Below are 22,999 nucleotides of genomic sequence, written 5' to 3'. Positions count from 1 at the left end.
CTCTTTGACGCACATATTTCTGTTCTCGAATATTCTGGAATCGCTTTTGATAGCGTTTCTGACTTTTGTCAGTCGTGCTTGGTGATGTTTAGTCACGTGGAGTGGGTGATCAAAAATAACTCCCAAGTGGCATGATTGCTTATGAAACTGAATTGATTATCTACGATGATTTTTTTTTATCGGCCATATCTAGGTGTTTATTGATACGTCTTTCGAAAATTTCTCTAATGCTTATGGTGAGGCTGATCGGGCTATAGCTTTGCGACCATTCTGGGTTTTTATCCTCGAGCAGGTTTTTTAGCAACTGTAGGAATATTGTTTCCATTCTCGATGATTTGTCGAAGATGAGGTGTCGGGGGCGAATTGTCTTGGTTCCAATATGCGTCATATGTACTCTAACTCACACACTTGAAATAAAAATAATGAGCAATAAAAATAAATAAGGGTGGCCTACTTTGCTGTTCTTCAGTTTCTTTATTGTTTACTTAGAATTATTTCCTATAGATAGCAGCAGCTCCTGACAACAGCGTCTTGATGTAAAATCATCATTACAAGAGAAATATTGGTAGTTTTACTGTTTATAGTATCAATTTTTCAATAAAAAATGCATTTTTTTGCTAGTTTCCAAAATAAATGGCCAAAATTTCCGATTTTTTTGGATCAGGTTCAAAAAATCCCAAAAAGTGGGCTCAGCCGGGATTTGAACCCGGGACCTCTCGCACCCAAAGCGAGAATCATACCCCTAGACCACTGAGCCTTGGATAACCTAAAACGTGTGATGGTTTCTTTTGAATTATTCGATAATTACCATAGATAATTAGTCGAAAACATTATTTTTACGGTACTTAAGGTGTAATAGTCAACACTAGTCAAGATTAACCATAAATTACACTCAAGTACCATGCTATAACCGGTTCTAGCAAGGCTTGTGCTTGATAACCCGTCGAAATCAATACAAAACATTAGATTGAGAGCTGTTATATGGAAAATTCATACTTTTCAATGACGTATTGCAGTTGAAAAAGATATTTATACTCAATTATTCCATGACATCGCCTACTACGGGAAAAGTGCCAAGGTCCTGCTCATCCCCCCGAAAAAACAATAAAGTTCAGCAATATTTCCTGCTAGATCTTGATAAAAATTTACGTACAAATCTTCCGTAGGAAAACTTGCCTCTTGAGAGTAATTCAAGTAAGATCTTTTCAATATAATAAATTATTTTAGCCAAAATTACGGCTGTGAGTTATCCAGGACAGATCAATATGAACCGATGAAGAGTGTGAAGTACCTGAAAGTCTTCAAATACCTATTCCGAATGATTAATTACCACAGGACCAATTGGACAAAGCCTGTAATGTTATTCGCTCAATGTAATAGTAAAGAATTTCAACGAAATTGACAGGCTTATTCGAAAAAATAATGATATTTACATTGAAAGATTTCACTGGAATTAGCATTCTGATTGTTTCAGTTATTTTTTTTTAATTATATATTTTCAACACATTATATCTTTATGGTACTACCTGTATAAAAATTATAAAAATGATGTATTAATTTTTATTAGTAGATTTAATAGAAATCTAACTATTGCATTTGTCCTCATGGAGGACTTTTTGAAAAATTTTGGTGTTTTCTTTCTTAGTTTGTCGAGTTGGTTCAGAAAATACATATGGTTCAACAGTTTTTGTATGTATGTATAAATATTTATACGATATAACGTGGCTTGTCACGGCGATAGCGTCTCAAATTCATAATGAATCTATTCCAAAGTCAAAATTCTTAATCTTTAGACGAATACAGTCAACGCTCTTTGTATTTGACTTGCCCGTACAGGACCATTCTCTGTATTTGACTCGTCCTTGTCCATAAGAGCTGTGTAAAATCGTCATATACAGAGGAAGAATATGGTCAAATACAGAGAGCGTCGACTGTACCAAAGTCAAATTCAAAGATAAGCTTAATCGGTCAAGTAGTTAAAAAATTACAGAGTTTCAAAATTTTTAGAATCACAAAAATTCATATTTTGACAGTTTTTTTCGCGGATAACTTTTTAATGCAATAACTTATTGAATTTCTTTAAATTACATTTCAAATTCCATTAAACGAGCTTTAATTTTCATATCATTTTATTCTCTTAGACTGTAAATAACCCATTCGTCTGTAGGTATTTAATGAAATTTTACTATTGCATTCGTTTTAACGATAATAAAAGTTTTTCATAATTTAGAGAGTGTTGTAAATTTATTCAAGTAGGAAATCTACTTCGATTTCAACTTCCGAATGGCACTTTTTTTAATTTGCACAGAAAATTTTTTTTCATTTTTACAAATCAGCTTGTTAAAATATTTTTGATGATACTTTAATTAACAAACAGTTGACAATTTATAACAATAAAGTTAGCCGACATTCAAAAATTTTTAGAATTTATTTTATTAAAAAATTTATTACAAAAAAAAATTTTTTTAAATTCACTTGTAAAAAATTTGAAAAGCTGTTAGTGCAATTAAAAAAAAATATTTTTTATTTTTTTATTTTGCTTAATTTATTAAATTATAACTAAAAAATATTTTTAAAAAATTGCACTTATAGTTTTTCAAGTTTTTAAATGAAAAAATTTTTTTTATTTTTTTGTAATACTTAGTTCTTTATTAAAAAAAAATCACAAAAATTTTTAGATGTCGGCTAACTTTATTTTCATACTTTATAATTACCAACAATGTTTAGAATTTATTAACAAAGAAAAAAATTTTATGCGTCAACAATCTGATGCAATTTTATAAAAATATTTGTCAAGCGTTAATTTTTAAATAAAACAAAAAAATATTAATATTAAAAATACTTAAATTCTATTAAAATTTATGACTAAAAAAAAAAATTTTAACCTTTGAAATCCGGACGCAGATGTAGATAAAAAAATCACCTTAAAATATTTTCTGACATCTTCAATAATTTTCTTCATCATAATTTCCATCAAATTTTAATTAATTTAAATCAGTTCTTTAAATTATTTAAAAATCCTTCCTTACAATTGAAAGCAAAAGAATAACTTTATTACTGGCAAAAGATAGACGCGAGAGAAAAGACCGTCCGTAGAGTGGCGCCGCGAGCGTAAAAAATTCCAACTAAAATAGGCTCAGCCAATGAGCAAGCGGCGCACCATGTCTGCGGTCGAGAATCCGGATTATCATTAGTGAAGAAAAGACCGGACTGACTGGTGCTGGCGCTAGTTAGTCTCTCGGTAGTTTCGCAGGCACCATCCACCAGCAACCTCTCCTCTTGTCTCTCCGCTCTTTAGTTTAGTTCTGTACAGTTCTGTACTCCTCTACTGCCCACACTAGTGCTAGTGATACACAAGTAAAGCAAGCAACCACCAGCAAGTTGACGCACGGGGCACGGGCATCGGGCAATATCTCATCCAAAAGCAATATGGCGAAGTGTGTCACGAGCACGGTTAGACGTCGTAGTGCTGCTCTTTGAACAACAATTAATCGTTGTTAATATAAATAATTAAAAGTATCGAAAACCGTAAAAATAAGATGAAAAGCTGAGGTATGGGTTGACTTTGAAGTTTTAAATAAATAATGCGACGTAAAAATAATAATGTGATTTACAAGACAGTGTGTTTAATGTTAAACATCTCGCTGTTTTTATTATTGTGATTTTGTTTTATTATTTTAATTATATATATTTATTATTATTGTTATTTTAGATATTAATATCAATACATATATTTTATTGATATTGTGAACGTATTGTGTGAATCATGGCTACGGATAAAATAAAGGTTGCCGTACGAGTTAGGCCATTCAATCGTCGAGGTAACGTTAAATTAATATATACATACATTCACTCATTTAATTATTCACTTATATTACTTACTCACTTGCTCATTTAAATCTTCCTTTCAGCCAAAAATTATTTACTAACTCATAAAATGTCATCTATGATTTCTTTTCTTCTTATCTGTGATGACACATTTTTCCAGATAAAGAAAACGTGATTAATTTTTTTAATTAAAATCACTTTTTTTCTGGCTAGACATCTGATTATTTTTAATGAAAATTAATTTAGCATATTTTTAAGAATTTTATAAAAAATAAATTAGAAAAAAAATTAAAACTGCAATTTTTTAAAAATAATTTTTTGGAGCAAATTTTTTAAAATAAAATTTAAAAATTGTAAAGTGACAGCTAACTTTAATGTCATTTTTTAATCAAAATTAATTTAGCATATTTTTAAGAGTTTTATAAAAAATAAATTGACATCTAGAAATTAAAAAAAAATTAAAACTGCAATTTTTTAAAAATAATTTTTTGGAGCAAATTTTTTTGTTAAATAAAATTAAAAAATTGTAAAGTGACAGCTAATTTTAATGTCATTATTTTTAAGATTTTCTCAGTAAATAAATTATTTTTAAAATTAAAAAAAACTCCAATTAATTGCTGTGATTTTTTTTTCATAATTTATTTGTTAAAAAAATCTTAAAAATTGTCAAATTTCTTCTTTTAGTATCATAGAATACTCCAGAATTTTTTATGAAAATTAACATTTAAAAATTTTTAGAATTTTTTTTTTATTAAAAAAATTATTGCAAAATGAATTTTCATTTGCCAAAAACTCGAAAAACTTTAAGTACAATTTTTAAAAAATATTTTGTAGTTCTAATTTAATAATTAAAAAATTAAAAACGTCGGCTAATTTTTTGTATTATTAATTTTTCAATTTAAACGAGACAATATTCAAGAAAATAATATTTAAAAAATTTGCATACTTGTTTAAAATTTTTTTATAAACATAAAAAAAACTGACAGATGTCAGGTAATAATTTAAATATTCTTCAAGTAGTATTTCAAGTAATAGAAATGATAAATAGTTATGCAATGAAAATATTTTGATAAAACCAGTAATCAACAACTTCTTACAACTTTCGCTATATACCGGGTGATTTCGTTCAATGTTAAATATTTAAATAAGAATGTAAGCAAGTAAGCTTTTATCTTTGTTTAAAAAAAGTAAAACACATTTGACACATTGTATTATTAGTCTTCTTTTCATCTTTAATTTTTTATCTGTCTTCAACTCATACAATGCGAGTAAAGTGTTTTATTTGTTAGATGAACCTTCGAAAGTACTAGAGCGCAATTAGCATCTGTTACTAGACTGACATTCGCTGGTCTTAACCGCGTGACAAAAGATGCAATGGTTATACTTATACATTAGTATTAGTAAGAACTAGATATGCTATAATCATTATTGTTATTATTGTAACTATTATTATTATTATTATTATTATTATTATTATTATTATCGGTGTTATGATACTTGTGTTCATACCAATACTGATAATAACAATATTCATATACATGTGTAATTTAATGTTGAGCATGTATGTGAGTGAACATTGAACGAATAGAGAAGGTGATATGTGTGTAACCACAAGACTCCGTTCACTGAGTAATATCTAACGAGCATTATTCCCTCGGTGGGGTCTAGGTGTCATGTTTCTTCTTTATTTGTTTATAAATAATTAATAATAATCAACGATTATATATTCTAAGAGTTTGACTGTTTATTAAAAGTACACCGATAAAAGGATTTATTTGTACCAAAAAATATTTGTTAATAAACAAATCATTTATTAGAGACCACTTTTTAGTATTAAACAAATATTTCTTAGTATTTAAAATGATTTGTTTGTATTCAATAAATTTGATATTTATTTATTAAATATTAATAAATCTTTTTAAATACTAAGAAATATTTATTAAGGACTAAAAAGTGGTCTCTAATAAATGATTTGTTAAATATTAACAAATATTTTTAACTATAAACAAATCCTTCTATCAGTGTAATGATTGAAGTCGGAGTAAATATCTTTTGGTTTATCTTATCTAGTTCGTTAAAGTCAGAAGAATTATTGAAACGAATAAATTGTATAGTATTGTGCAAATGTTGGCTCTTGAAAGAATAAATTATAATTATCGGTTAATTTATTTAGAATTTGCGTGAGCTCGAAATTGTAAGTCTAAAAAATACTTAATGAATCATCGTAAGAGCGAAGAAAGTTTCTTAGTTATTAAAGCGGATAAAAATAAAGCATTATTTTTATTTTTATTTCCATCTTTTAAGTTTTCTACCAATAAAATAATGTACATTTTGTATTTATATTTAGTAGAGTTTCTCTGCAGAGAGTATGAGGCTCGTGTTACTACATCATTCTCGCTGACAGCTTGTGAAAAAATAATCTTAGATGTATGTCTATAGAGTATGCTAGTAAAACTATTAGCTGAGATAAAAGATATAAATTTATTTAATTTTTTGGGTAAAAATTATTTAAACTGCACAGAAAGAAAAATTTCTTGACTGGAGAACAAAAATGTTGGGTCAAGAAAATTTTAGGGTGTCTGAAGGAAAACTGAAGTTGTATTGGCCGATGTAAAAATTTTTCTTGAAATTCTATTCTTGGTGGGAGTAATTTTTTCTTGATTCAAATTATCATAAATACTTGATAAAATAAATTTTTGTATTTGATCAAGATTTTTAGATACTTTACAAGCAGCGCTACCTACTTCAGCTGAGAAAAAAATTTTCTTACCTTGAGAAAATTTTTCTCTTGAATATTTGATACCCATTTTATATTATTTTAGCGTGCAATTATACATATTGAATGAAAAAAAATGATGAAATATTATCTGATCTTCCCATTTGACATGTTAATCAATAAAAATATTAATGAAAATTTACTTCTATCTTTATATTTAATTTTTTGGAGCAAGAGAGAAATTTTCTCAAGACAAGAAAATTTACTTCTATCAAGAACTAAATTTTTTCGAGCAAGCGGCTAAATTTTCTCAAAAAAACAAGATATTCTTGACTTAAATAAATTTCCTTGGATCAAGATACGTATATCAAAGCAAGAAAATTAATTTTGTTAGAATAAGTAAAATTTCTTGTGTCAAAAAAAATTTTTTTTTCGCTCAAGTTAATAATTAGGAAGAAAAATATTTTTTTGGCTCTTTTTTTCTGTGTGAATTTTTGATTTTGAATTCTCATTTTTGTTTTATCACTGAAATATAAAGCGCCGGTTTTTAAATAAATTATTTTCAACCGTGAGTTGATAATAAAATTTATTATCGATCCTCTGGTACTAAAATTTTATAATTCACTTGTCGTTTTACTGTTTGCTGATTTATTGAATTCTAAACGCTCAGATTTCAAGCCTGAAATTCAATATACGATATTTAATGATTTATTTAATTACTTTTGTGATTTTGATCAATTTGACCGTTCAAAAATTTAAAAAATATAATTATCTGAAAGTTAAACGGTGAAATAATTTTATAAATTGTACTATTGAATAATTCTTAATATTAGAAACTCGGACGAAGTATTAATATAAATCAAACTCATATAACCACGTTTCGCCAACTCTTAAATTCCATTAATTTTTAAGTTATTACTCCGACATTAACAAGTTACTTTTTCTTTCTAGGAAATAGCAAGTTAATTTTCCGTTTACATTAATTAATTTCCATTTCTAAAGTCATTGGCCAATTGCACTAGCGTTATATATTGTTCTGGAGTATTATAGATTGTACGTGTGTGGCCAGCACGCTTCCTCGAGTACGCGTGACCGAAGATGATGAGTGCATAACTTGCCGTGTATGTTACTATAGATATATAAATATATATATGAACATTGAGTGTCCTGGATTGTAGAGAACGTGCAATTAAAACACTTCTATCGTTAAACGATGCGACACGGAGTTTTATTTGATTTATTCATACCAGTGAGAACGAACAAATTAATTCAGTTTTCTCACTTTTCTTCGTAAATTCATCAACCAATTATTTTTTATATCGTGCACAGAGGTAATAAATTTAGCTGTCTAAACAACGGATAAAACTATTGCGAGAATAAAACAAATATAAAAAATAATTATCATCTTCAAATGGCAAAACATACAAAAAGAATTGAATGTAATTTAAATTTCGCGCGTTATTCACGCGCCATCTATGTACGTCATTTCCCGTATTGCCAACATTAAAAACAGATGAAGAAATGAAAATTCATTGTTTTAACGCTTGATACTTGACCGATTATTTTTAAATTGATTATATTATTGAAAATATAACCTTCACTCATAAAAAATTTGTTGTAAATATTAATTAATCAAGAATTCTGAATATTTTAAGAGTTGATTTAATTAATGTGGTTCATGAGATTAAAAAAAAATTAGTAAAATGGTTTACAAGCCATTCTTGAAAATTCTCGTTAGTTTCAAATGCACTAACAATTGAGGAGCTGTTTTTTAAAAAGGTTTCTTTTCATATTTTAAAAGAGCAGTTTTTTGAACTTTTAAATAGGGTAGAGGTTCCGTTTATGACCATTTATTGTTCAAATAAACGATAAAAATGAATTTATATTAATAAACCATTACAAACTCAATTTGTTTCAATATAAATTTTTTAAAACTGAACAAAAAGCAGCTAGATAGGGTTTTATGCCAAAAGGGCGTATAAAAAATTTTTTTTTCGCCATTTAACTTAGAACTGCTCAAAACGAAAAGATTTTTTTAAAAAAATTTTTCAATGTACTAATGCCAAAAAGGCATATCTCAAAACATACGCCCTTTTGGCTTTAGAAATGTTTAACCTTAAGCCAAAAGGGCGTACAAAAAAACTTTCAATTTTGCTCTGAAATATAAAATTTAACTTTAAAATAAAATTTAATACCCTTTTGATTTCGGATATTTATTTTTTTTTTAATTTTAGGGTTAAAAAGTGTTAATAAAGCGATTAGCAAAAAAGAAAAAAAAATCATACGCCCTTTTGGCATTTGGGTCGCGATATGGTTATAATATTATAATTTTTTATAAATTAATTTAAATGTTAATTGACCAAAAACGGTGCTAAGGTGGCCAAAAACGGTACTTCTACCCTATTAATTACTTCGAGAATTATTAAGATTTCTAAATAAAAATCAAATTGTAGCTTCATAACCGATAACACTTTATAGCTAAACTAAAAAAGTTCCATAAAAATATTTATAATTGAAGATAACCAGTTTTTTGTCTCGATTAATCAAAAATGAAAAGATACCCTTTTAAAACTCAACTCCTCAATTGATCTATTAAATGAAAAAAGATCCAAAAAGAAATTCTAAAGGTAAGGTAGAAGTACCGTTTGTGGCCACTTTATTTTCAAATTATTGTATAATATCTCTATAAGCGCTAGACTTTATGAATTCAATTCGTATAAATATACTAATTCATTCTATAAAAATTCTACTTGAATAGTTAAATTTTTTACAAATTCACTAAAATATCAAGTGGCCAAAAATGGTACTAAAATGGCTAAAACTGGTACTTCTACCTTATTTGAAGAAAACACTTTTATTTTTAATTTTTCATCAATCGATGTCGATTTTTATTTTTAAGAACTGATAAAATTTTATAATTGATCATTAAATCTGAAAGTTATTTCAAAAAAACATTTTTTAATAGTATTTAAAATCTAAGTTTGGTTCAAATTAATCAAGCTGTTCAAAAGTTCTAGTAGGTTTACATACACACACACGATTTTTGGAATATTATTAATTTTTATAGCAGAAAGTTTGCAAAAAGGGTGATAAAAAAATTTTCAGGCGCTCTAGTTGAACTTTTTTTTGCAACAGATAATAATTAATAATCAATAACATTTAATTAGCGATCTAAATGGAGTTAAAAATCAATAATTACTGGTTTTATCAAAATAAACCGAAGAAACCTCGATAATAACAAAGATATAATTATGCCGGAGATTATAGTTGTCTTCTCACTCATCAATTACCCAGTAAACACTATCTTCCGGCACAAATATATGTTTTCTATGTTATACCGTTAGTATTAATAATTTAAAAAAGCCATTAAACCTATAGTAATCATGAATGAACTTTCTTGTCATGCTTGACATCCTCTCGGCAATAAGTGTATAGAATCTCAGATTATACCTCCCAGGTCAAGTAATATGAAGCAAATTTATAAATAAACTCGACTTTTCTTCATTGTATCAACTGAGCAAATTTAGCAAATTAATTAAAATTGCTTTCATGAGTCTGAGTCTGAGTTTCTGCAGAGAATAAATATGCTCTGGAAAACGTCAGACAGTATAGTAAGAAAGAAGAAATAATTATAAAATTTATTTTCGTTAATAATGACAAAACTTTTGTCATTTTGGAAATAATAAAAGAGTCTGCTTTGTGGGTTATGGCTCTGAATAACCCAAAGAAGAATAGTTATAATTATATTTATGAATATGGTAAAATTTTATAATAAATTGGTCGTCATGTCGCGCATACAACTTAGTTTTTCACGCCCACGAATAGAGACGAGAGAGGAGATACGCGTTAAACTCGGTGTGCTAGCTGTGCTATGCTGGGTCTTTTATCGATCCGGGAAAAGGGGCTCTAGACTCAACTCGTTGTAGAGAAAGCTATACTACTGCTTCTGCTACTGTTACTGTTACTAAAACTAATACTGCTACGTTTTACGTTAGGTTATGTTATGTTTACCAGCAACAGCAACTAAATTAACACTGAAGTTGCTTCTCCATTCTAAATTCTTGTTTGTTTTCCTGCATTTTAATTATCCGCATCATTATTTGTTCCTCTAAATAATACTCTAAGTTATTTAACGTAAAATTTATAAATTTATGCAGATTAAGACGAGGGTCCTCCGCTTTATCGAGAAAATTTATCGAGAGAATGTCAATTAATAAAATCGATTAAAGTTATCGTTATTGTATCAGTTTATATTCGTATACATAGAGCTTCACGACCTTGGAAACTGCCGCGATAATTATGAATAATAAATTAATTGATTTATAATTGAACGTCCTAGCGTTTTATTTTTTAAGGACTTGAAATTATCTGTTTTAATTATCGATTTTCCACTTTTTTATTATAAATTGTAAACTTTAATGAGTTTAATTTTATTGGAATTTTTAAATAAAAAATTTATTTGTAATTTTTAATTATAATAGAAATTTTATTTGACATTCTTCTTTCAAAAGAATTCTTTTTGTTGAATAGCCGAGAGGTTTTATAATTAAATGCGTACAATTTGAATGATAAGTGCGCATGCGATAATTGCAGGTATTGAATATAATAAAGTGAATCGTGAGTTTATTCGTTTTCAAGTTAATATTTGCATGGAATTTAATTGTTTTTTTTTTTATTCAGAAAGTTAACGTATGTTTAGTTCAATATTTATTTAATAAATTTCTTTATATTCATAACTTTTGATAATAAATTCATTCTTTTTTTCCGACACTTTTAATTTATTTAAATAAATAATTTCTTTGTAGCCATTGAGCGAAATTCTATTTTTTAAACTTGAAATTTTCAAATAGAAAATTAGTTTTATTAATAAGTTATTATTGTATCAAATGTAAGATATAATTTTATTTAATGGTTCAATTAGAAGCGAAGAAAAATAACAATTATAATGCAACGTCAATTTTTTAATAAGGGATTAGAAATTTTTCTTTCGGAGTTTTTATTAAATTTAATTTTTATTTATTCATTATTATTATTATTTGTTTATTTTTTTTTTAATTAATTTGTAAATTTATTTATTTAATTTTATCTATCTATTTAGATGTATGATTATATATATTACTTTATACATTAGATCAATTAGATAAAAAAAAAGTTACGACAGTGAAAACATCACACATTCTTTAAATGAGGCTTAACTAGTTTCAAACATTCTTTAAATGATCTTGGGAATGATAAACAGACGAGTATAAAAGTAGCTGGAAAAGATTTCGAAAATTTTTAAAAATACACTCACTGAGAAAAGACGAAAATAGATAATTTTATATTTAGACAGAGAAATTTTTCAAATTTTCATTAAGTTCAATGAAGTTGAAATTAGTTTTTTTTTTTTTTTTTAATTAAAAAATTTATTTCATGCAAGGTTGTAAAGTTACTCGGTAATTTAATGAAATTTGATATATTAGTATGGTAAATTAATATTCTCACTGAATTTTTGAGGAACTGCGGGGAATCAGTAAAAAAATATTAAAATTTTTGCATTCCACAATAAACTGAAAATTTACAGTCTATATTTTATTTTAGAAAAAATATCCTTGAGATTTTTTTAAAAATTGAGAAAAAATAATGCTGAACATTTTCCATAATTATACACTGATAGAAGGATTTGTTTATAGTTAAAAATATTTGTTAATATTTAACAAATCATTTATTAGAGACCACTTTTTAGTCCTTAACAAATATTTCTTAGTATTTAAAAAGATTTATTAATATTTAATAAATGAACATCTGATTTATTAAATACAAACAAATCATTTTAAATACTAAGAAATATTTGTTTGATACTAAAAAATGGTCTCTAATAAATGATTTGTTAACTATTAACAAATATTTTTTTAATACAAATAAATCCTTCTATCAGTGTAATAACAAATTCAGAGCATAAAAAAACTATAAAAAATTATCTTTTAAAACTATAAAAAACTTTGCATAAGTGAAACTGCAATTTTTCATTTTTTTTTCTTTTTTTAAGCGAAATGTTACAGTATAAAATGTAATTTTTTTTCTTTTACCATGTACGTAAATCAAAGGAGACTTTCTGTTTGACATTTGACTCTTGAAGTATCGACAAAACTACCTTAAGACGATGATTCTTCTATCGAAGTTATAAGAATAATACCTCCTATTCAAATTTAAAGAAGAAATTTAAAGAAGAATTTCAATTTCTTACTTTAAAAATTTAAGGATCTAAAAAGTTACTTTTTAAAAAATAAAATTAAAAAATTTTCTTACATCAAATTGCCTTATTTAAATATTTTAACATAAATTTTTGCGCGTTTAGATAAAAATAAAATTTTATTCCAAAAACAAATTTGTAAAAATAATTTTTTGAATCAAAACAATTTATTCTAGAAATTTTTTTTTTACGTAGGGTAGAAGTACCGTTTGTGGCCACTATACCGTTTATGGCCATTTATTGTTCAAATAATTATTTCGAATAATTATTATTTAAACGATAGAAATGAATTTATATTAATAAACCATTACAAACTCAATTTGTTTTAATATAAATTTTTTAAAATTCAACAAAAATATCGTTATAATATTATAATTTTTTATAAATTAATTCAAATGTTAACTGGCGAAAAACGGTGCTAAGGTGACTTACTAAAAACGTACTTCTACTCTACATTATTGATAAAAAAATATTTTACGGCATACAAATATTCCAATTTTGCAATTGATCTCACAAAATATAAGTAAAGATTAAGGTAGTTGTAGCGTGATAGGCATTTCAACAGAAAATTATGAAATTTTTTTTATTGAAAGATAAATATATTAATAATTCACTACCAAAATTTCAGATCAATTGACCGCACCGTTTTTGAGTAATTAATTTTCGAAATTGTATCTTTTACACGTAGAGGTATAGAGAGATGGTAAAGGTTGGTATGAAATCTTCCATACCACTCGAGTGGGCCAAAGATTTCATACCTAACATCATCTCTCTATACCGCTACGTGTAAGATGCAATTTCAAAAATTAATTACTCAAGCACGTCAATGATCTGGTGTCTTTCGATAAAGAACTCTGTATCACGCTAACAATATTTGAAGAAATGAATTGTGAATGTGAGTCATAGACACGTGAAGGCGTAGTATGCGTCAGACTGACAGTACGAATAGTATAAGTTCCGGGAAAATGCATATATAACATATAACTTATAACTTATAACATATAACACAATATAGCACACATAAACTGACATCTCTAAGGCTCAACTAAGCGACATTGAGTATGAGTTTATCAGCAGCTGTTCTTGAATGGGCTTTTAATTTTAGTCATATGAACGCTCTTTAACTTTAATATATACATATTGCTAACACGTGTTGTGTTTTAGCCGTACTTGTATTTATTTCTTACTGCTTATATGTAGTTACAGTTGTATTAACTATTCTTATCTGCTCTAAATCTTCTCTATAAAATAGTACAACTATAACTATGACTACAACATAAATAGTGCTATCCGATGTGATGTATGCTACTACGGCAATGTGCATCATGCATAAATCATAAATTATTTACTAAGGTCCGATTTGCTTTGGAATTTCTGCTGGTCAGTATTATATAGTACTACACACTATGCTATGCAGAGTAAAAGCTACAGTGCACTGACCACTAGTGTGTGAGCCAGAATAACAACCACCTGGGGGGCTCTCTCGAGGGAGGTTTCGGTTACTGAGCAAAAAAAGGATCCGGCTTTTTTTTTTTTTTTTTACCTGATTTAACTTTAGTTGGGTTGCTACAAAAAATCAAGTTAATGTTCCACATCTCTGAGATTATTTTTTTTAATTCACATCACTTCCCTTTTATTCTCACTTTTAAAAAAGTTTCAATGCGCTAGGTTCTATTTAAGGAACAGAGGAAAAATAGAAAAAGAAAGTGTGTAGTTGTATAGTCTTTGGATTTTATAGCAGTAATAGTTATTAAAAAATTTACATAAGTATTAATATAAATGCGCGGTGCTGATGAAATTCAGTTTTAATAAGGAGAATATTAAATCTTTCGTTGTAAGAACGCTTGGATTATCCTGAGATTCTTTTTGTTAATACTTTTAATTGTTTCCTGATGCAGAGTAGCTTATAATTATTTTTTATACACAGAAAAAAAAATTCTTGACTGGAGAATAAAATTCTTGGCTCAAGTAAATTTTCGGGTGTCCGAAGGAAGACCGAAGTTGTCTTGGCCGAAGTAAAAATTTTTCTTGAAATTCTATTCTTGGTGGAAGTCATTTTTTGTTAATTCAAATTATCATAGATACTTGATACAATAAATTTTTATATTGGATCAAGATTTTTAGATACTTTAGGGAAGCAGCGCCACCTACTTCAGCTGAGAAAAAAATTTTCTCACCTTGAGAAAATTTTTCTCTTGAATATTTGATACCCATTTTAGATTATTTTAGCACGCAATTATACATATTGAATGAAAGAATATGGTTCAATATTATTTGATCTTCCCATTTGACATGTTCGTCAATAAAAATGTTCATGAAAATTTATTATCAAGACATTTAATTTTTTGGAGGAAGAGAAAAATTTTCTCAAAACAAGAAAATTTTCTTGATTTAAATAAATTGTCTTGGATCAAGATACGTATTTATTGAAGCAAGAGAATTAATTTTGTTGGGTTAAATGAAATTTCTTGTATCAAAAAAAAATTTTTTTTTCGCCCAAGAAAATAATTAGCAAGAAAAATATTTTCTTGGTTCAAGTGAACCATTCTTTCTGTGTAATTAAAATATTGAGACTTGGAAATAACTTTTATTCTGTACTTTATTTTTTTTACACTGATAGAAATTTTAACTTGACTCAAGAGCAAAAATCTTGAACCAAGAACACCAATTGGAAGAAAATGAATTTCTTGAGCCAAGAGGAAAAATTCTTGAGTCAAGATATATTTTCTTAATTCAAGAGAATCTATTTACTTACATATCATGCGATCATTTTTTAGATACGAAATGATAAATATCAAAATCAAAATTCTTAATTATCATACTTTAACATTTTCGACATTCACATGACGAATATTACTGTTTGAAATAGTATTTTCTTCCACCTAAATAATAAATTGTAGCATTTAAATGATAAATATTATAAAGTGAATAATAAAATTACGATTTTACTGTTTGAAATGGTAATTTTTAACAGTTGATCATTATTTATTATAAATCGACTATTATTCATTACAGTTTACTTTTTACCGTGTATAAATTTTGAATAAACAATTTTTTTCCATGTATTTTTAATCTTTCTGATAACATATTATTGGTATAAAAAGACCGAAATTATATTACCCAATTGATTTTAATTAAACGTCTATTCGAATTGCAATTTCCAATAGCATGCCATTCATACAGACGCAATAGGTAATTGTGGTGGTGACGGTAATGTTCTATACACGGAGGACCGAGATCGAATCCCGACTGGGGCCAATCGCGGTCTACTCTATTCCAGATAATCCAAAGTAAAAGCTATCGCAACATGAATAACGTCAGCATAATGAGTTTTCGAATTTTATAACGACGTGTAAGAGGAGATTAACTGATATGATACTGGTAAATTTTAAAATTCAATTATATTTTTTACGAGGATATCAAAGTAAATCAATCTAATGCTCCAGTTATGTTGATCAAAACGTTCTTTGTAATATTGCAAATGATTTTACAACGCTTTGCTTACAACGTTGCTTTGTTAAATTCTTGTGGAAAAATTCGAAGCATTTGCGGTGAAGTTATGCGCAATATTTTAAATTAAAATTTATATTCTTCTATCAAAATTTTTCCCCCGTATCAAATATCCCCAAAATTCTCATTACTTTGATGGTATTCATGTTAGCGCTCCTACTCATATTTCATATTAATATTCATATCTTCAATTTTGTTTTTTGTTGTGACTAAATAAGATTAACGTTATCGCTATCGCGCAGAAATAGTATAAGCTACTTTGAATTTTTTCTCGAAATCATTTTAACATTAGAGATAGCGAATTCTACACAATACACAGATCTAAAGCGAGTCTATTGTTGTCAGATCCTTTCTCGCCGTATATCACCTCCTTTTCTTTTATCTCTACTGTATACTATTTCAAAATCTATTACACCAACTAAGCACGTATATAAAAATGCAGATTAGTCTTGTTGCAGATAATTGAAAATCTCAACGCTATTGAATTAGCCAGAGGCAGACAAATGAAAGTGTTTGAGTAAATCATTAAGTAGGCGCGATTGTTTAAACTTTATACAAGTATATTAGTACTCTTTGTATTTATACGAATTTACTATTTTCGAGTGAATTTTATTACTAAGAAATTAAGTATAAAGCATCATCAATGCACAAAATTTAATTTGAAAACTTTTTTTGATTAAATATTCACGAAAATGCTATTTGTTCATTTTTCTAAGTAAATTAAACTATTTTATATTATGATATAATATTTATAGTATAACAATTATGATAATGATAAATAATTAAAAAAGCTTTTATTTATTGGAATCAAAGATTATCTTTAAAAAATTTGAGGCTTGGAACCAAGCCGAGAATCGAACCCTGACCTCCCGATTATATGTCGGATGCTCTAATCAAGACGTATTATTATATCGGATTATTATGTATAACGATTTGGATTAAAGAACTTTTTTTTTAATAATATAGCAATTTTCTTCAGAAATTTTCACGTTTTTGCATTAAAAAAATAAACAATTAAAAACTTTATTTACAAAAAATACAAAATCTAAATGCAACTGCACTAATATGAAAAGCGGCTCAGAATTAGAAATTAAAAAAAAAAAAGTCATTTACATGCATTAATAAAAAAAAAGAGCCAAGTTCAAATATTAAGCATTTCATATCGAAATTAAAAGCTAATTTTTTTCTCTCTAGATAAGGTAAAATACCCAGTAGTTGAACAGATTTCAAAGTAAAACATATTTGACTCTACTTTTAATATATAAAGATGTAATTATTAGTTCAAATTAGTGATTTTCATGAAAATGTAAACAATTTTAAATTGATTGAAGCGCAAAATAACAAAGATAATTGGTTATTTATATTTTGACAAAGTTTTTAAAAAAGACTATGAAAGGAGTAGTAGTTGAACAATCAATTCTGACAAGCCGTAGTAGTTGAACACTCTGGGAGCAGTAGTTGAACTAATAAAATATATGGCAATAGGCGCACCAAAAATTTTCAACGTTTTATTGAAATATCAAAAGAAATATAAAATATTATTGAATAATATTAAATATAATACTGTGAATATTTAATATGTTCTTTTAAAAATGATAAATATTTTTATTTAATTTTTTAATTACATTTTTTATGAATGACAAAGCAAATTTTCAATCATAAATCAAAAAAACTCCATTCAAAACGTTCAATAATTTTTAATTACACTAATTATTAGTCATAAAACTTATTTAAATTGCAGTAATTAATACAAATCACAATTCTGATCACTAGTCTATAAACCTATTAGAGGTTATACTGCTGCTAAATTTATACGGCCTCAGCCTGTTCAAGTTCTGGGTACCACTTTAAAAATTTGGAGGTATAGTTGAACGCTAAAATTTAATATAAAAATTATATTTTATGTCTTTGCAAAAAATATATGTTATTCAGAAAAGACTGTTTCATTAGATGGTACAATTTTTTTTACTTAAAATGATGATATACCGTTTTTTTGACTGATTGTTCGGTTTACGATTTAGTACCTTTTTCATGAAAAAAATAGCATCTATCGACGATTCTCGACATGTCAACTTTCAAGTTAATAAAAATATAATTGTTTTGATTTATAATTGAAAAAACTTACAGAAATCAATTACTGTATCATTTAATAATTATAATATGCGCATATTACTCATAATAAATTTACGGATTTTGTATTATAACAATTCGAAAAGTCTGTTCAACTACTGGTCCCATTTTTACAAGTGTTCAAGTACTGGGTACTTTACCTTAGATTAATATTTTGCTTAAGCAGATAAAAAAAAATTTTTCGTCGGAAATTAATCATCCAACGAATCATAAAAAGTTCACGCGTTGAAATGATAATTATGCGCTTTTATATGATTTCAAAAAGTAGCTTTATAAAATTATATTTTTCTATACAATTACTCTCCCTTAGTTTCAATTCTAAATTCATATTATCTTTATATAAAAAATAATAAACAAACCTTAACCAAGATTAGCAAAAGAATTTCGTAAAATTTTGACTCTAATTACTGATTGGTCATTAATCCACAAGTTATAACATTGAGTGAGAGTTGATAGCGTGAAAATAGATGTCGCAATCGGTAATTAACTTTCTATATTGTAATTATCATCGATCCTAAAACAGTACAAGAGTTGACCGTGTTTAAACAACATTAAGGTCTATTTGTCATGCCAGGAGCACTTGATATGATTACGCGTCTACACGTGCCTTCGTTACACTTTGAATAGAATATTAATAGTTTAATCTGTCTCATAGTTCCAGTATCCAGTATCCAATATACAAGAATGGCCTCTAGTCCGCCATTTTCATACACATATATTCAGTCACAAAATACCTATGACATAGTGTCCTTTGTTGAGTAATTGATTTCATGCTAATTGCATCCATTAATCCGTTCCCGTCTCCAGTCAGGTTATCTTCTACAAACATTGTTTTCTTCCTAAAATATCCAACATACCAGTTCAGATGATGAATCTGTATTTAATTGTGGTTTTATTTGTTTCAGAATTGGAGCTCGGTACACAATGTGTCGTCGAAATGACCGGGCAGCAAACTATTCTACAACATCCTACGAGTATGGATAAGATTGAAAGGTGAGTGTGGTTATTTATAGTAATTTTATTAAGAAGTTATATGCACTCAGATGGCTGAAAAAAACTGATTTTTTGCCCAAAAAAAAAAAATTTGAAATTAAAAAATTCTATAATATAAGATATATTAAAAAAATTTGTGATTTTTGAAAGAAAATTTAGCTTTAAATTGCTCATAAAAAATCAAATATTAATCAGAATTATTAAACTTTAGATAAATTACTGGAAAATATAGTTAATAAAGTTGTGTAAAAATTCGAGACTGATCGGATGATAAGTTTTTGATTAATCTTGCTCACTGATTCTAAAAAGATAGTTTTAAAAAAATGCGTTTTAACGTTTGCAACAATTTGGCTTAACAAGTATGCGTAGAACTTAAGAAAATACTTGTCTAATTAAAATTAAAGATTTCTATTTTACAAAAATAAGATTAAGAAAAAGCAGATTTATCAAAAATCTTACTTATAACTTCTTAATTAAATTTAATTAATTATTAACTAATTACGTTAAAAGTATATAAATCTATTATACCGGCATTGTTCTTGAGAAGAAGTTGAATGTTTAAAAGTTGAAAGTAGTTCACAAAAAGTGATTGTTATAAAGTTTATTCGAAAAAAGAGAAAATATATATAAACCCAAGTTTTACAAGGTCATAAAATACGTAGCTTAGAATTCACTTTTATTATTATTTACAGGAATATAAATATACGCTTTTTATAATAATTTAGATAGATTTTTTTCACGGTAACTGAGTATCGTTATAATGACAATACCTACGTCTACAATTCTCCCGTTTTTTTTCCGACCTTTATGAAATAGATCTTTCTATTACCATAAAAGCCTGCTATGCAGAAGCCCAAGAAAAAATTTATAGGATTTACCCGCCAGGAAAATGAGTACAGTAATATATCCTGAGGAAAAAACTACTGGTGTTACTAAATCGATAGCCTTCGGTATTTACTGTATCATTTATATTAATTTAATTTATCACGTCACATATCACACATGTGTTTTATTTCTGCAGAGTAGCTTTTGCATCTCGTGACAATAATGCGTCCCCGATAGGTGAACGTGCCGATCAAAAGGAGGATTGAATGAAAATCCAATGAATAGATTACTTACTGGATAATACACGATAGGAGATATAGGATAAATTTTTTTATTTTTGTCATACACAAAAGCTCCGCAATAACGGACGGACTGAAAATGAAACTACATATATATATAAGGATACATTCGTTCAATTATTATCCGATATCATCGTATGTGTATTTTTATACCGAACTCTTGATTGAGGCTCAAGAGAACTGAATTCAATGGGATATTGTCCCTGAGTTTCTGATACCATATCCACTCGATCATCATCGTTATTGCAATAACCTGCGACAGTGATATGACCTAAAATGTCGCATCTGTTCTACATTTTTATTAAATAATTCTGAGGATAACAAATGCCTAGAACTGATTGATTTATAGTTGTACTGAAAAAGTTGAAGGATTTTTTATTTATTCAATCTCTCTTGAGTGAAATATACTTCAAAGTTCGGATGTGGTAAAATAAGGTGAAAAATTGAAGCAAAAATTTTTTTATTCACTTATTTTCAAATTGATTAAATAATTTTGATTTAAGTTTTAAATTTTCAATAATTGATATCAATTTAAAATAATTGGTCAAGAAACAAGTGTTAAAACAAAATATTTTCATTTCTTCTTTTCTTTAAATGGTTGGCAATACGGAAAATGACGTACACAGATGGCGCGTCGATAAGCGCGCGTATTTTAAATTGAAATACTTACTTAATGAATATTGTGGAGAAAACAACTTGTTTAAAGTTATAATCACTATTTTTGATTCAAAAAAATATTTTTTGAATGTAGTTAATAAATTTTGCATAACTTTTATTATATTTCTCCAATAATGACTCAAAAATCTAAAGTAAAATTTAAAAATCATTCTATGCAAATTTTTTGCGGTGTAAAATAATCTGCTTGCATTTTATCAAAAATCTGAGAGTTTAATCAGCAAATATCAATGATAATTATGGTTAAATATTGGCACTACGGAAAATGACGTACATAGATGGCGCGTCGATAAGCGCGCGTAATTCAAATTTAAATAGTCAGTTTGTGAATATAGTTGATAGAAAACAACTTTTTTAGAGTTATAGTAATGATTTTTAAAACAAAAAATTGTTTTTAAATCTAAAATATCATAAATTATAAAGTTTGCATAAATTTTAGATATATTTTTCAAACAATCAGTGACATTTAAGTATTTAACTCAGATTTTTTGCGGTGAAAAATAACCTGGTGGCATTTTATCGAAAATCAGAGAATTCAATCAATAAATATCAATTATAATAAGTAAGTAGCCTCGACGTAAACGATGAATGGTATATATTTATGTATGGATGGATGTAGGCATTATGTATGTAGTTCCATATATACTGAAGCATGTATGACGATATAGTTATACCTATATAATATCGATCGTTTATATTCTCCACACTAGTATTCTGTGACGCAACGACGACCTAACCCTACCGATAATTCTCGACTTCTGAGTGTCTCGCTATTCCTATCCCTATCCAGCGTGCTCCACTCTCTGAAATAGGAGAACACACTGCCTAGTGGAGAGTCTAGTTCGTGTCAATCGATCATGCTCGTCTGTATCGACATAATCCTACACCTTGATACATCTACAGGGCTTTACGCTCGCGATCCCTATTCTTGGTAAAGTATTCGTATTATGTGCTCGAGACACAAGTAGAGGAGGTAGACCCGATAAAATCCTCGTGGATGATTCTTATATTTTTTGTATCATGTCCAATTCAATTTAACGTCAAGCCTGGTGATACGTTATGACGTGAAATATACCCCCGAGCGTGCCAGTGATGGCTGTGGGGTGGGACGGATCATTTTATCATTTTGCCTTAAAGATTAAAAACAGTTGAAATAATTCTGTGATAAATTAAATTATTTAAAAAGCAAAAAAATATCAAAAGTCTCGTATCGCGAAAAGAGCATGTATATATAGCCTACCCGGCATATGTATGCCATGCTCTTGACTTTATTGCCTTCCTCGGCCTTCAACCCCTCTTTTCTCTCATCGCGTTCAAAAGAATATATATTATTAATGTATGAACTCTTTGTGACTCATTTTACAACACGAGAGCTAACTGAGTGTTGCTTCTTTTTTACGTTTTTTCTTCGTGTTACTGCACATATTTTTCCGCGTTTGTATCATATGAATACTGGAATTAAAATATTATCATTAAATGCATACCAATGTAATATTCTTCACGCATTATTATTTTATTATTTGCCAACAATCGCAAGGCTAACCTTGAGATTCATTAATCACTGAGATTTGTTTTATTTATAAATTTACGTCATCGCTTTTTTCAATTTGTATAGTTTATTCCAAAAGTTTATTTTAATTAAACGATTGTAGCCTGTTTTCATATTTTATTGTAAGAATTTAAGCGTCTCGAGAGTAAATCTGTGATTGCAAAACTTGGAAACTAAGTTTGCATATTTCGGTTTGATACAAGAGTTAGGGAGCCCCTAAAAATGTATAATTTATGCTTTTT

General features: G+C 27.4%; 1 protein-coding gene and 1 non-coding gene across 8 annotated transcripts in view; one reads left to right on the top strand and one right to left on the bottom strand.

The window, feature by feature from the left end:
* Positions 1–685: 685 nt before the first annotated feature.
* Positions 686–757, bottom strand: Trnap-ugg. Its single transcript has one exon. It is a non-coding gene; the product is annotated as a tRNA-Pro (tRNA).
* A 2,443-nt stretch (positions 758–3,200) lies between these two features.
* LOC123263435 (kinesin-like protein KIF13A) overlaps positions 3,201–22,999 on the top strand; it is an 82,762-nt gene continuing 62,963 nt past the window's right edge. For 4 of the 7 annotated variants that reach the window (XM_044726187.1, XM_044726183.1, XM_044726186.1 and 1 more), the window contains exons 1-3: positions 3,202–3,552; positions 3,713–3,821; positions 19,322–19,409. In XM_044726187.1, coding sequence (XP_044582122.1) covers positions 3,767–3,821; positions 19,322–19,409 — 143 coding nt within the window. In that variant the 5' untranslated portion in view covers positions 3,202–3,552; positions 3,713–3,766. Of the gene's footprint in view, positions 3,553–3,712; positions 3,822–19,321; positions 19,410–22,999 lie in introns of all 7 variants that reach the window. The other 3 variants (XM_044726185.1, XM_044726182.1, XM_044726181.1) reach the window with 1 other exon arrangement.

The sequence above is a fragment of the Cotesia glomerata genome, linkage group LG4 (genome assembly GCF_020080835.1).
Source record: "Cotesia glomerata isolate CgM1 linkage group LG4, MPM_Cglom_v2.3, whole genome shotgun sequence".
Taxonomy (NCBI): domain Eukaryota; kingdom Metazoa; phylum Arthropoda; class Insecta; order Hymenoptera; family Braconidae; genus Cotesia; species Cotesia glomerata.
The sequence above is the reverse complement of the archived record's forward strand: the minus strand, read 5'-3'. Positions and strand labels throughout refer to the sequence as shown.